Source organism: Bombus huntii, chromosome 16 (assembly GCF_024542735.1).
Source record: "Bombus huntii isolate Logan2020A chromosome 16, iyBomHunt1.1, whole genome shotgun sequence".
NCBI lineage: Eukaryota > Metazoa > Arthropoda > Insecta > Hymenoptera > Apidae > Bombus > Bombus huntii.
Genome location: NC_066253.1, coordinates 769,142 through 784,534, shown reverse-complemented (window position 1 = coordinate 784,534; position 15,393 = coordinate 769,142). Strand labels below are relative to the sequence as shown.

The window sequence follows — 15,393 nt, the reverse complement described above, 5'->3', positions numbered from 1 at the left end:
TTTTTATTGCGTTTCAAAATGCTTATATTTTTTAATTGTGTTTCACTTTCTGGTATATTAATCGATTTCTCGAATATCTTGGAGAGTCAAATTAATTGAACTAGTTGTGACTATAAATTATAAAAACAATTATTAAGTTATAAGAGAGTTACCAATTTATGCAAACGGTCATTCAATAATAAAACAGTTATGAAATTATAAAACAGTGATCAAATTATTAAAACGGTGATTAAAGATTAAAATAAGAGTAATCTAAGAGGAATTGAAATTATTAACAAGGATCGAAATGTAATACTTCATTCTTTTGAAAGAAAAAGACATTTACAGAATGCAGTGGTATGTTATTGGGAAATAAGTAGCCATAAAATTATTCATAAAATAGTCAAACGATGGTAGACGGTTAAGAACTGTTTAAAAGTTGTACGACACTGACATAATCGAATATATAATCAGAGAACAGGCACGTGTGGTCGACTAACATGCCCGTGACACGAATCAGATTGATTCGTGCTCGGCTCAGAACACACGGCAGTGAAAACGTGTTAGAGTTTGAGCGACTACACGCAAATCTGATTGCACGGTGAAGTCTAACACGTGTACACGGGCGTGAAAAGGACGCAGTGTCGATTAGTTTATTCAGGGCACTAAAGGCAAACTTATGGGTGCTGCAACCAGGATGCAAAGCGATTTACTAGTTTTTAGTAACTAAGATATATGACTTAGAGATAGAAAATTAAAGTATTTTATTTGTGTTCGCTATTTCTTTAATGTAAAACTCCATTTGGGTAATTTGTTTTCTAGTTAATTAATTGAATCAATAAAAAAGTTCCAATCAAATTCAACCTAAATTCGTAAAAGTACCAAGGTACACTTCGATATCCCCAAACTTACACAAACCAAATTAGATTCTCCGCAATTGAAATCTGAAATCCGTGACAAAGCCCTAGGTTTGAACTAAACTTAACAGAAAGTAGAAATCGGCGAGACCAAGCAAAATAGATTCGACATTCTCAAATCCAAGTAAATTTAGCTCAATTTTACTTTAAATCCACAAAATTGCATAAAAAGAACGCTCTCCCGTTACGATAACTTCAAATCGACTATTCGCATATAGCAAACCCAACCAATTTTCACTTCCATTTTCACAAACCAACCAACGTCTCCAAACTCGCGCCAACCTCGTAAATCCACCTCCAACTCTCACCTTAGCACCCTATTATCGTTTCATACGATCGCAGGTGCACCTCAACGACCCTATCGATATAAATCCCATTAAGGAACAACACGGTGGCAATTTTTCTGCCCCTAAATCCTAATGCATACCTCGTCAAGCTCGATCAAACACGTCCTTGCTGGTGCCAGCGTCTAGGATACACGTTAGCCGAGTCACGGACAGAACCGGTTCCATGGTGTCTGCCGGATAAGTGCAAGGCGAAGTGTACCGGTAGCAGACACCGTTCGTGGATTCGTTTTCTAGATCTGGATCGGCATCGTTATCGCAGTGATCGCGCGTAATTGACTGTTTAAACACGATGGATATTGAAATCGAGAGTTGGCTGCATAAGGAAGTGAACGTTTGGGGCGTGGAAGGTCGAGATTTCCTGTTCCCCCGACCAGGTAGCTGGCCAGGAGATTAGACGATTGTTCGGAAGGATGGATTTTTAATAGATTGTGTGCAAACATAGTGGTGAATTACGGGTCACTGGGCATCGAGTTAAGTTTAGGTGACAGTAAATAGTTTGGCGAGATTGTTAGAACGGTGCAATGTTTTTAATCGATCAAGCAGTGAAAAATTGTGCACATGTATTCGATATTACCGAGGGAATGCAATGGCTCACGAATGTATTTAAACGTTTTAAGAATCTTTCTTTCGTGAACATATTACGCGTACGTGTATTACATGGAACATCTTGAGATTTTTCACCGAGGCAACTCTCCGTGGCGTGATTATATCGCTAAAGTTTAAAAGGAATTTAAAGACATATTCGTATATTGTTCGAGGTTTCAAAGGTTCGATGCGCATCTCTCGTACGTCTCTCTGTCTCTGTCTACTTTTTAAAATTCATAATAAGAAAAGAAATCTAATTTTTTCGAATATGTCACGTGGGCACACCGTGCTCTTATTCTGTCATCCCACGCCATACTGTGCCGGATTACTCATGCTCGAATGTAGGTAAATAAGCGAGCAGGTAGGCGTCGTCCAATGAGAAATGGAAAGGAAGAGCGCTCCCAGCTTGACCTGTATGCATCTTGCGTAATGTAAATTCTAGACGATAAGAGTTCCCTGACATTAACCGGAATTCAGTTATATATTATTACGATATCGAGTTCCGTGAACTTTATGAAACCGGGTGGAGCCCATTGTTTAAATTCAGTTTTAAGCGTGTTATTGCGCGAAAAAATTGGGTAAATTGCGAATTATATCTGATGTGCTTTAATTTTTTAATTCGGTCGTGGATTCCGTAGATTTCGGAGGAGAAAAATTGTTATCAGTTTGATATTAATTAATTATATTCCCTATTCTATGTTCTACGTTAATACATATTCTAATTTGAAGTAGGAAAGGAGAAAAAAACGGAGAATAGACAATATTAGAACCATATTCATATTTTATTTCACAGGAAAGATAATAAAAAATACAGAATACACTTTGGTGGTAAGAGAGAGATTTTCTAATCAACATAAAATTCATTTCACATAAGTATCTTAACCTTCTACGACTATCATAAGTTATTACTATTGGCTTAGAATCTAGACGTTGTTAAAATCACCTATTGTTAATCATTAGTAACAATCATATGGCAATAAAATTCGAATTGCAGCAATGGCAATGTGAGATAAAAAGAAATCGTTATTTCATATAAAATGATTCGTTTTAATTAATATTACGTATATGTAGGGTTGAGTGTGTGCATTGGTAACATTATTTACAAAAAGTGCGTAGGTTGTTTTCGTTGTCAAACTGCCGAACAAACGAAAATCAAAGTCCAAAACGATGTTAAATGTAAAAAATCAGGTACAATACAAACGGTGCTCTCATTGCTGCGAAAAGTTACATTGTGCGATTCTCGTAGAACGAATGCGTACAGTTTGACAGAAAGTCGAACGATTTGAGAAGAAAACTGGGTGACACGCGCAATTTTCTTCACTCAAGTACAGTACATGTATATAACTTTATAATATATTCATCGTCCTTAGCTTGAAACAGAAATATCAAAATTCGGTTTCAAAATATTACAACTCTTCAAAGAACGGAGTATTGCATTTTTTCATCGTTCTTAATTTTAAACAAAAATACCAAAGTTAATCGTTTAACGTATCGTACATGCCCGTTTACCCAAATCTCACGGAATAAACAAAGAGAGATCCTATTTTATTGGTCAGTAGTAAAGATCGTTTTGCGTTGAAAGCGCCACAGCGCGAGCATGCGCCTTCATATGAGCCTCGCGTGCCCTCGTTACTTCCGGTGTGTCTATCACGCGGCCATCCGGTCCCAGGGGCGCCAATGGTCCCCGATAACCTATCGTTGGCGTGTGTTTATACGTCAGTCCGATAGGAGCAAGGTAAACCAAATTTTTTCGTCCGTCAAAGACGTCGAATTCATAAAATTCGGATGCCTTTGAGGCTGCTCTCGCATGCGTTGCTACATGCGGGATTTTTGCTTCTGTCATCTTGAAAATCAAAGCAAGGTTTGTATGTAGAAATTAATAATTTAGGAGGTTTTGTAACTTTTTCATTTGAGAAAAGATTGAAATTTTAGGACTTTTTAAAGGTATATGTAATATATAAACGTAACAAAACGAATAATTCGAAATTCAGCATTAAATTTAAAATTCTTCTATTCGTAATTTTTCGGTGTTTAAAATTCTGAAATTGAAATTTCTCCAGCGATGCATGTTAGATGAAAATCTCTTCTGCTCGTTATTTCTAGTTTCTTTAAATTCTCAAACTTGATAACAAATAATTTTAATTTACCTGGGGTATACTGCAAGTCTTACAGGTTTCCATGGCGCGTCCGTCATTCTCCAAAGGCACGAACGTCCTCTGTCTTTGTCGTTTCTGCGTAATAACCTCCATGGGGTCCATCATCCGAGGCATGTACATTTCGTTGTTCTCGTACGTTTCGTAATCGTTCTGAGCTTTTCTTAATCTAGCTATCGTTTCAGCGTGTAACGCTAGATGGGCAGCTCTTGCATGGGCCACTTCCGGCGTGTCCATCACCATCCCATCGCTGGTTAATGGCGCCGGTGGACCTCTGTATTGATAGTACTCTCTCTGTTCGTAAGTCTTGGCGATCGTTGACGCCACTAATGCGGCCAGAATTATCTGAAAAAGTCGATCGGATTCTGTACAATTTTTCCCCGCAATTGGACCTCACAGTGCGTCAAAAGTATTGGAAATTAGAATCGAAGATTAGAATTGAAAACTAAAGAAGGATTGGCTTGAAAATAGATAGAAGGTAAGGAATATTGATTTAATTTAATTTATAAAAATACTTGATATCTTACAGTAATTTGGAATTTAATTTTTGAAAGTGAAACGAAGATAACTTCGATTGTTGATTGGCGTTTTTCGATTAATTTAATAAGCTCGAAATAGTTCCCTAGATTTCCTCCTTTTACTGAGATTACAATATCTTTCCGATTAAATTTGAAATCGGTTCCTCTCAAATTGAGATTACGATTCAAGCTCTAATATAGATTATTCCAGATTTATTACTGATATTAGTTTCGGTTGAATCTTGATAGAATTTCCAATAATGATTTATCTAAGCTCAATCGGAAGCGAAGTTCGACGAACACTTTGTAACTAAAACTTCATTTAAGATATTGATTTTCTAACGGATGAAATCTGATTTTGATTTTGTACAAAATTAAATGTAGCCGTAAAAGTTTAAATTTTACGACTTCTGTGACTAGTTCGATCTTTTTCCGATTTCTTTTTTCTCAATCAACGTTCAACGACGACAACGAAACAACTTTTTCCTGGACGAAATCACACTTACGAGCAAGCTCATGCTGCTGGACACCACCGGCCACGAAACGGACGTCTCGATTACGAGTGTGGCTAGTTCGATCGAACGATCTAGCTTTTATAGCATCGCGGCGTCGATCATGTGAGTAAACCACGTTACGATGATCAACACCTGACATGAAAAACGATACCTTAATTGTTTTCTTGCTAATGACATAAACGTGAACGGCGATCCCGCTAGACGCGTCTGTGTGGAAGTTAAAGCTGTCGAAAGCTGCGGTGAATTATCGAAGAAGTAAAGTGTCACTGACGAGGAAGAAGTTGGTGCGTATTATTCTTTTGCCTTGTACAATTCTGGAATTTTTAATTTCGGAATATTTGGTGTAGAAATCTGCTGATTTTGGGATATTTTTAGCCCAACATATTTAATCTTGGAACTATTTAATCACGAAAAATTTAATCTTGAAGTGTTTAATTACGCAATATTTAATTCTGGAATTCCTAGTTGTGGTATTATTTAACATTGGAATATTTAACTTTTTTTCTCTTCTTCCCTTACCGTTTCTTCCCTCGTTTCAATATTTTAAATATTCCAAACTTCGAAATTGCCGTTCGTCGCATAACAAGTCCGCTGTATAGATAAACAAGGAAGTGAAAAATTGCATGTTCTATCGATGAAAAAAGATGATCAAGTTTTAAAGCCGTCCTCAAACGTCCCTGATGTTTCTTCTCAACTTTTCGAGGCCAGTTCTCACGAGTTGCAATCTCAACCCCTTCGCCGCAACTTAGGCAGAACTTTTCTGTGGTTTTCGACACATGCCCGATTCACGGACGACTGGACGGGATCATAGATCCTCCTAGTGATCCAGTGATCCTTTCAAGGCAGTCCTCTATCAACGATGAGCTCCTGTTCCCTTATAAACAGTGGCCAAGATTACACTTTGACCATCGATGTCCGTTTAAACCGTCGCACAGTAAACGAATTTCCGTAGTATCTGCTAAAATATTGAAATATTCATTTGCCCATAAAATATTTACTGAATATTAAATTTACATATAAAAACAAAGGTAACAATTAATTTAAATTTTTCTTATAATGTATTATATATATAACATTTATAGATATATTAATTATATTTTAATTACAATTAATTGTATACATAGACTATATATTAATCTTCAGGTGTATTTTCTAAAAATAAATAAATTGTTGAAACGAAGGCAAAAATGTTACGTATATTATGTTTTATATACAGTATATATAAATGTCACACATATGTCAATAAAATAACAAATAGAATAAAAGAAAAAGTAACAAGTGGTAATAATTTTGCACTGATGATAAGATAGATCAGTGTTTACACAAAATTGTTTGCCATGCAACGGTTCGTTCTTGTAATTACGCATTACACGAGCAGGTAAATTAGAATGCTGACCTCGTTTGGTTAATTAACGTCGATTCAGATTCCCTGTTTACACCGTAACGCGATATAGTTCGGTCGATAACTTCAAGAAACAGTTGCGCAAACTTTTACGCAAACAGGGTCCTCTAACAAGTAACGCGTGATTAGATCGTGCCTGATTAAAATTCACCGATAATATCAAATTCGTCTATCTTCCTACTGCAAAAATAATAAAGTTCCTTCTGCATTTCCAACTATAAATGATAATCACATCTCGCCAAGTTATTGCAACATTATTGAAATCTATTTTACGTACAATTATTTCAAATTACAATTAATGATTCAATTGCCAGTCAATGCGTTCACGTGCTCGATTCGAGCAAGTTACAATTCTTGACCTTTTCGAGAGCGACGAATCACGATGCTTGAGTTTGTTCAGGAGGAACGACTCCACGTTCCTCGGTAGGTTTCTTCTCGCGTGTTTCGTACACCGATGTGACCTATGTCGCAAGGATTACGGTCTGAAGGTAGTTCGTAACCAGCTGGTAACCGTATTTCGACGAAATTTCTCGTTATTTCTTCGTAAAGTTATCTGGTTCTCCGATTATTAGTCAGTTGGTCATGAATTTAGAGATTTATCTACTATCGTTCCCTTTTAGTGACGTTTCACTCGAGTATATCTTAAAGATAAATAAATAGATAAATTTATACAGTAATCGTAATCGACGAACGAATGAATTTTGACGAATTGCGATAAAACGCCAAAATGGATGAAAATAGGGTGCCAGATTTGTCGCTGAGAATTCAGTGAGCGATGTGAAAGTCTGGATCGGTTCTTTGAGAAGCCGCCAACGCCACAAAACACATTCTCGTCGATCAACCAACTACATCGTTCTTTTATTCTAATGGCGAAACTTTTTTCGGCGATCGCTTCTTTTCGCGTGAAATCGTGCGTGCAAAGAGATCGCAATCCTACGAGACAATCGTTACGATAATGTCTGACAGAAAATCTGAACATACCTCCGCGAATTTTAATCAAAATCGCGACATTTTGAAATGTTTGTCTTTTGTGTTTCTTCTTACTTTCGCCTGACCAATAATAATCGATAACAGTAATAATAATAATATAAATAAAATAAACGTGAAATGGCCATGAGGACACGTTCTCGCTAACCCGGGATCGAAGTGAGGAGATCTTTCTGATTCTTGGATTACGTTAACCGCAATGCATAGCGAAATCGAATGTAGGTTAACTCGTGGTTTCTGACGACTAAATAATACTCCTTGGTCATTCGTTCGGCGCATTGGTTTGGCCGCTTCTTGGCCAAGAACTGCGCGTTAACCTATATGATACAAATTCATTAAATATCTGAAATGCAAGAGCCGATTTTTTTAATCGTATTACAGCAAAATCTGACTGTTTCTATTAAGCGATAAATGTGAATTAATAATATATAGTTTCTAGAATTGGATAGTTAATTAAATTGTTCAATTAACAATTACTATGATATATATTTACATAGTATTTATGTAAGTAATGGAATTTTAGATAACGAAAGAAAGAAATCGTTATCGTTTGCGGTAAAAATATTCGCAACTGAGCGAGTCGCTTCTATAGAAACATTATCTAAAGGTAAATCGTTTTACGATAAAACTTGAAACTAAACCGTCAGAGTAGAAGCATTGGAATTTTCTGATATTTTTAACTATATTCATTTTTCTAGAGAAGCAAGACACAGGTTTCTCGAAAAATAATTTTAAAAAGCTTTCCCAAAACTTTGGAAAACTTAAAAACTTCCAACTTCAATCTTATTAAAGAAAAAAAAAAAAGAAATAGAAAGAACAAGCAAATAATACAAATCCATTAAACATACTTTTAGGGAACATCCCTTAAACTTGGAAATGTTTAGGGATCTGTCAACATCTGTTATTAATATTCGTTAATTCCTTTTTTCTCCGAAAAAAAAAAGTAAAAACCAAAGTCAATTAGAAGCAACTTAAGGAAATTTCTCCGATAAGGTGCAAAAAGATGAAATAAATACAAACGAAGGAACGAAGGAAAGGGAATAAGAATGACAAGTTTAAAAAAAAAAGGAGGGGAAGTAATTTATTTGCCTAGATTATATACAGATACGTCTTGATTATGAATTTAGTAAGCACCGAATTGTTACGATTGGTAGTTCTGGGGATGGAAAGCAGGCGTGCCGAACGCAGGTTGACCTTGAGCAGGATACGAAGGTGCTGCGCCAGGAAATACTTGTGCAGCAGGAGCACCATATTGAGCGTTGTATGGAGCTGGAGCTGCTGGACCAGCATAAACTGAAAGGAAGTAAGAAACGATGCAATTGTCTATTACCGATTCTTGATCTGGTGAAAAATTTGAAATAAACCTGTTTATTTCTCTTTTCTATGGACGGAGACAAGTTATTAGGAACTTGTAGATCCGATAATTTGTGATCGATTCTATTATTATTCTGATAACATAAAAATAATTATTCGAAAATGATAACAATTAATAGTCGGTAAGTCGTCCAAATAAATATTATGATGCTTTACCATATTCCTCGATGAGGTTGAGGAAGAGCAGAAAATATCGATTTTTACCGTTACACTGTATATCTGCAGTTGTCGATCTTCCAATTAAAAGGTGCAAATTATAGCAACCAAGGCTTAAAAAATCGATCAAGGTGACATGTCAAGGAAGCTTAAAATTCCTTTTCGTGATTTATTCACACGAGTCATTTAATCAGTTCCAATTTGCTTTAGGATCGGCAGTCGAACGAATCGGGACAAGAGGAACCGGTTCCTGTCTGACCTTTCCCCTTCGTTATTAATGATGCAAGCGTCCATTTAAAGAGATCGAGACAATAAAAATGGTTTATTTAAAAATAGCTGGTTGCTTTCTAATTCTCGTTAGTTCAATCTCTCGCACGGTTCTTTCTCTCCTTGGAAAAAGAAAAATATGGTACTCGATTAGTTCGTCATCTTCGACGTCAGTTACTTGTCACAAAGCACCAGTTTCGAATAACTAGAGTGAAACTCGTTCCTGACCTACGACGTCGTTGTTTGATATTCCAGAAGAGAAATGGCCGGGTCACGATTATATTCGTAACGATTAGTGGCCATACAGGCCATTCTCACAGGAACAATCGAACGATTAACTTGTTGAGCAATCAGTTGGTTCTTACGTTGCATCAGGGTGTTACGAACGTATTTATAACTGGTCAGAGTTCAGTCGTTCCTGACTGTAGAAATTCCTCGATTCGATTTGCAGAAAATATTACATCATCGAAATTGTATCGAAGCTACGATAGAAAAAAGTTCTTGTTGGAATTATTGGAAACAGACTTTTGTAAGTAAGACATTTTTTAATAACTATATTTTTGCTCTGTCCTGCTTTATAATTCTTAACGAATCAATGAATTATTCATTTGTGAATCAAATTATTCTAATTCTCTAGATTAAACGTTAGGAAATTAGATTAAAAATTATTCCGTTTCACAATACTCGTTATTTTATCCCATCACTGGCATACTTTTTTAAATGTATGTGTTACGCTTAACGTTGCGTTATTTCAATGTATCAGATACATTACATGAAATAAGAAACAAAACGATTTACATACATTTGTGTCATTCTTCCCGCTATCCGATCCTTATACACGCTATTTCATACAAGAATCGTTATCATTTTTGTTCAAGCATATTTAACATTATGTGTATCCTAAATTCTCACGTTACATTCAAATATTTTACATAAAGGTCTGACTTAGATAATTGGCAAAATAATCTACCATTTATATATATTAAACTAGTTATTTCTTATTTGAGTAGTGTGACTAGTTCAGTCACATTATATCAGATACCTTCGATATATACTTCACTGAGTATCGTATAAGGATTAATGCTTTGTATTAAACGAACAGAAAATGAGAATGCTACAAATATCGAAAAGATTTACGATAAAAAGACTATAGAATATTATAATAAAGGAACTTCGGAGTTATTATGTGCGTGTTGAAGTGGCTTCAAATTTACTGAATTTTTTCGAATATTCTCCTCTAATATCTGTAATAAATTAGTAAATAGAAAACATTCAGATTTTAAGGAAGAATATTTTCAATAAAGAAGGGCACCTTAAAACGAAAGTAGTTTCAATCAAAAGTAGTTTCCAGTTATCTGTTTTTAGTTTCCATAACAATCTTGTCCAATTATATTCCAAATATATCGGATTCCTCCTCAAGCAGAATCCCTCAGAGCGAACGTACCTTGGCCTTGCACTTCCGGTTTGTATTCCTGCGCAAATTTATACGCCCTTGCTTCGGCCTCCGCCAGTTCCGCCAACCTGGCGGCCTTAAGAGCAGCCACTTCCGGCGTATCGATTACGGTTCCATCCTCGGCTAGAGGCGCTGGAACAAACCTAGCGGTATTCGTAGAGAAACTTTGTTGGCCAATGAAGTTCGTGTTTCCGGTATAATATGGCTGGTACGCCGGGTTAGGTTGACTATACGATGGTGCTGGAACTGGAATTTGTACGATTGGTTTTGTGAGTATACACGATTAGTAAAATTGAAAAATGAGAGAAACGTGGTTAAAACTTATTCGACATATTAAAAATACTGGAACTGAAATTTTTGTCGTTGACTTTTTGAGCGCACAGTTTACAAATTTATTAGGAACATTAAGGATATCCATTTGTTATTTATGATCTATTAAAGGTGTTAAAAATACCAAAAATATAATCATGGTAGAACTAAAATTTTCGTGGTTGCTCTTCTCAGTACTTATATGATAATGTTGGTAAAATGAAAAGTTTTACTTGTGATTTTTTACTTAACACCGTTGCCTTCTTCCGGTCCATATACCCAATAGATGTTACTAGAATTTACTAGAATTTATTAGATGTTTCATTTGGCTATTCAGTGTAATTTTTGTACCTTTTGTATATTCAACGCTTTTTATGAACAAATACTTGAAAAAGGGAAGATATCTGAAGAGATACAAAGTGAAGAAGAAGCGAGGAGGACAGCAGAATTAATATAAATATTATTTTACCTGGAGCAGGTTGATGATAGTTTGCTGCAGGTTGATGATAGTTTGGTGCAGGTTGACTATACTTTGGCGCAGGAAGCTGACCTCCTTGGTTTGGCGAGGAAGCAGGAATGATATGCGGCTGGGTCGGTACTGGATTGTATTCAGACGACTGGGGTTGATTCTTGCTTTCTTCCGCCGCTCTAGCCGCTGCTCTGGCGAATTCCGCAAAGTGTGCAGCCTTCGCCTGAGCGACTTCTGGCGTGTCGATCACGTTCCCATCTTGGCCAACCGGTGCTGGAGGCGCGAACCTTTGAGGTCCTGGCTGAGGGTGGACCTGGGGCTCGACGAAAGAGGGCGGTGCGCCGAGGAAACCGGCTCTGCAGCTCGCTACCGTAACGATTAAGACGATCTAGAATGAAATAGGAACGTTAAGAAGGTACAAAAAGAAATTGCGAAATGATTAATAAAATAAAATACATTTTTGTGCTGATTTATATTTTTCTGGATACGACAAAGTGATATTTTCTAATTAATTCGACAGATTAAGTTATATCATATTAGGGATGTATACGAGTTGAGAATTTTTAATTAAGTACGATCTTCTGCTCTCGTTTTAGTACTTGGATAGAAAGCATGTTTAGGTATAATGATTCCCCTCTATACATTTCGCTATATACAGGACAAAATTGTCCTTCCATGGATCTAAATAAGCTTTGAAACGCAATCGTCTAGTCTCGTATGCTTCAACATTGTTTATTCGTGAAATGAAAGTTACAAATTTTGAAATTCAACATTTGCGAATTTAGCGATTTTCAAATTTTCCAATGAACAATTTACAATTTGAGAATGTTGTAGTACAGATAGAACTCAACCTCTCTGATCTCGGCGATTTTTTAATACGTGGTGGAGGGCATGATTTTGATCAACTTTTTCCTACCTATGTTACTGACGGTCGGCCTTAGTTTCCGGGACATTTGCAAAAAGCTGTCGCTACTATTACAGAGAATACTACGTAGATTTTAGCGTCTATGGCAGCGTACGCGTCTGTGTTAGTTACCAATGGCTGGCTGAATATTTCGTTTTATTTTTTGTGAATATTTCGGTAACTAAAAAGCGTGTTCAACCCTTATGTGTATAAGAAAAAGTTGTTCACAATATCCATTTCTACAACATCGGAAAATCATCGAGATCCGGAGGATAGTCGGTCCTGCTACAGTTTCCCCAAATTACAAACGAACTAAATTTCAAATACAATTATTTTAACAAAAACTTCAAGCGTGCCTAATGAAGTTTGCCGCTCCCTAAGAGAAATTGAAAAAAATTTTATCACAAAAACCATTCCAAAAATCTTGGAAAACTCCTCTTTAACATATCTATAAACCCTAAACCCATTCTAGCTCCTATCGTATCTCTAAGCTCCGCGTGGGCCTCTACCGACCTGATCTACCCTAACCTTTCACTTTCCTTTGTTCTTCACGTCGCCCTATCCACTCATGCGAGCAGGACACTCACCAATCCTCTCATAGTATCTTTCTCTCTTCCTCTCTTCCCTCTATAATCCCTCTCTCTAAAATCCTTCTGAGCTTGTTTCCTCTTTTTTTTGAAAGCGCTGCTGGTGACCAGTACTCGCTTGTTTCCGCTGCAGCCACGGTTAACCCGGCCCGGCCCGACGTTTTGTGTTCCTGGTGAACGGCTGTTGGTAGCATTTATAGCGGTGATCATCCGCCCCCTCCCACGTGGACCACGATTGGCCACGATCTGGAGGGAGCCAAGGAGGTGATCGGCGAACCCACGTAGCCTGGGAAGCGCGCCAGGAAAAAGGATACTCCCTCCCTTCGGTTACCCGGCTGGCAGGACCTTGGCATTTCAACGGGGTCCATGCACTCCTGTACCGGAAGGATGGGACCCGAGATACTGCGACGGGGCTCATGAAGAAGGTTTTGGCTAGATCCGCGTCAGGATGTGTCAGGATAGCTTTGGATCGAATTGCGATAAAGGATCAGAGATTTGGAGATTGTAAATAAATCTCAAGTTTGTAGATCGTTTCTTATCATGGCAAGCTTTAGTTGGTTGGAACGAAGTGGACTGGACAATGCAGTCAATTTGAGATTTGGATTCAGACGCAGTTGAGAAGCAGGGATTTTGGAATTCGGTATTAGGTAAAGGTTTCGATATAGATTCTTTAATCGCGGAAAGCTTTAGTTGGAATAAAGTGAAATTGAGAGAGGAGTAAATTGTGGATTTAGATCGGATTGCGATTAAAGTTGAAGGTTTTAGACCGTATAATTGCGGAAAGCTTTAGTTGGTTGGGATAAAGTGGAATTGAGGGTGGATTAAATTTGGGATTTGAAATGATGATTTGAAATTAGATTAGAATTGATATACGTACATAAAAGAATATTTATGGGCACTACTTCGATATTCGATAGAATTGGAAGGTTCAGTGGTTAAGTATGATCACTTAGAAGCGAGTTAGAAGTGGCTTGCCGATGAGTATCGAATTAAATAAAATTAGACTGGTTGGAAGAGCTAAAGAATTTTGTGAGTGGGAAAAATATACACATAGTGTCTAGATACAGAATTATTAGGAGCGTGGGATTGGTAGAGGTATAGAATTATAGCTTCAAAGATCAGTAGGGTTACTGAGGTATACAATTTGTAAGGAGGAGATCACCGAAGACATTAAAGCTGTAGGAGTAGAAAATTATTCTTTTAAGATTTTACAATCTCTTCTATAATTCTACGATATTTTGAGAGATCGTAGAATTTTTGAATTAAACAAATAGAATTAGCGAAATGTTTCAAGAGAAATACAGTTAAGAAAATTATTCACTTACGATATTATAAAATTGTCCCTAGCTAAGTGCGTAAGTTACAGCTTAACAAATTTTCTAGCATCGTTGTAAAGTGCTAAACCAAAGTACCATAAGAAACATCGTCTAATTTGCGAGCAGAACGCAATGAGAAGGTAGACAACAACTACGTTTCTGGTAATCAGGGACCTGAGAAACCTCGTGAGATTCGTACATCACATGAGAAATAGGTTACATCGTGATAGAGGAAGTTACATCCGAGACACTTTTCTTTCTAATTACATATGGGAAATAGTTGTATGTTCGCACTTATGAGAAGATGCTTAATGTAATAATAGTACAATGTCTACATCTCCCTTTCGTATTTTATTTCCTTTTCTCTTTAAAATATAAAGTTCTTCCATATCTAAATTTATTAAAAATTCGAAACTAATTTATACTATCCTCTCTGTTTGAATATTTATCAAATATTCTTTTTCTCTTAATTATAAATTGTAGAAATTTTACTTGGAAAGTATATTATCAAGGGTTTTGCGAATTCTAATAATTTCAGTCATTTTTTAAAACAGTAATGGACAAGTTCATTAAGCCGTCGTTTATCATATATGAAATAAAACTTGTCGAGATCTCTCTCCATTTTGTTTTATTTCTCCTCTCGCCCAGCATTTCGTTGTCCTTTAAAACAAAGCGGTGCATGGGAGTGTTAAACGACTTACCAACCCTGAACGAACGAAGGACTCGAGGCTGAAGGACACTCTGCAGCAAGAACGCATTCCTTCAATATTTTTGCATCGCTCTCGAAGTATGATTATAGTGTACGAAGTCAGATCGTTCGATCAAAGAAATCGATTCGTATGAAAAATTCGTGTCATGCCTGGCAGAGGTGTCATGATTAATTAACAGGTATTAACAAGAACATTAACGACTATATTATATGTCTGATTTATTATTAGTCGTGACTTTTTCATTTATTGATTTATCGCGACTTATTGTTCCGACACATGTTGAATTTTGTATTGTTCCAAGAGTAGTAGTATCGAATCCTTTTCAAAATTTAATTAATAACTGTGTAATAATAATTTATAAACATTACATATACACGTGTACAAACGAAATACCAAAAATATAAAATTATATTTCATTCGTTCCATTCTCGAGATTGTGAATAAA

General features: G+C 36.5%; 2 protein-coding genes across 2 annotated transcripts; both read right to left on the bottom strand.

Annotated features, from left to right (window-relative positions):
* Positions 1-2,662: 2,662 nt before the first annotated feature.
* Positions 2,663-6,032, bottom strand: LOC126874851 (uncharacterized). The gene is made up of 3 exons (XM_050637369.1): positions 5,006-6,032; positions 3,976-4,326; positions 2,663-3,671 (listed from the first exon to the last, which is right to left on the bottom strand). Exons 1-3 carry the CDS (start codon positions 5,015-5,017, stop codon positions 3,381-3,383), a joined length of 654 nt encoding a protein of 217 aa, XP_050493326.1. The 5' UTR covers positions 5,018-6,032; the 3' UTR covers positions 2,663-3,380.
* A 4,518-nt stretch (positions 6,033-10,550) lies between these two features.
* LOC126874729 (uncharacterized) lies at positions 10,551-12,934 on the bottom strand. Its single transcript, XM_050637088.1, has 3 exons — positions 12,923-12,934; positions 11,432-11,819; positions 10,551-10,899 (listed from the first exon to the last, which is right to left on the bottom strand). Exons 1-3 carry the CDS (start codon positions 12,932-12,934, stop codon positions 10,616-10,618), a joined length of 684 nt encoding a protein of 227 aa, XP_050493045.1. The 3' UTR covers positions 10,551-10,615.
* Positions 12,935-15,393: the final 2,459 nt, after the last annotated feature.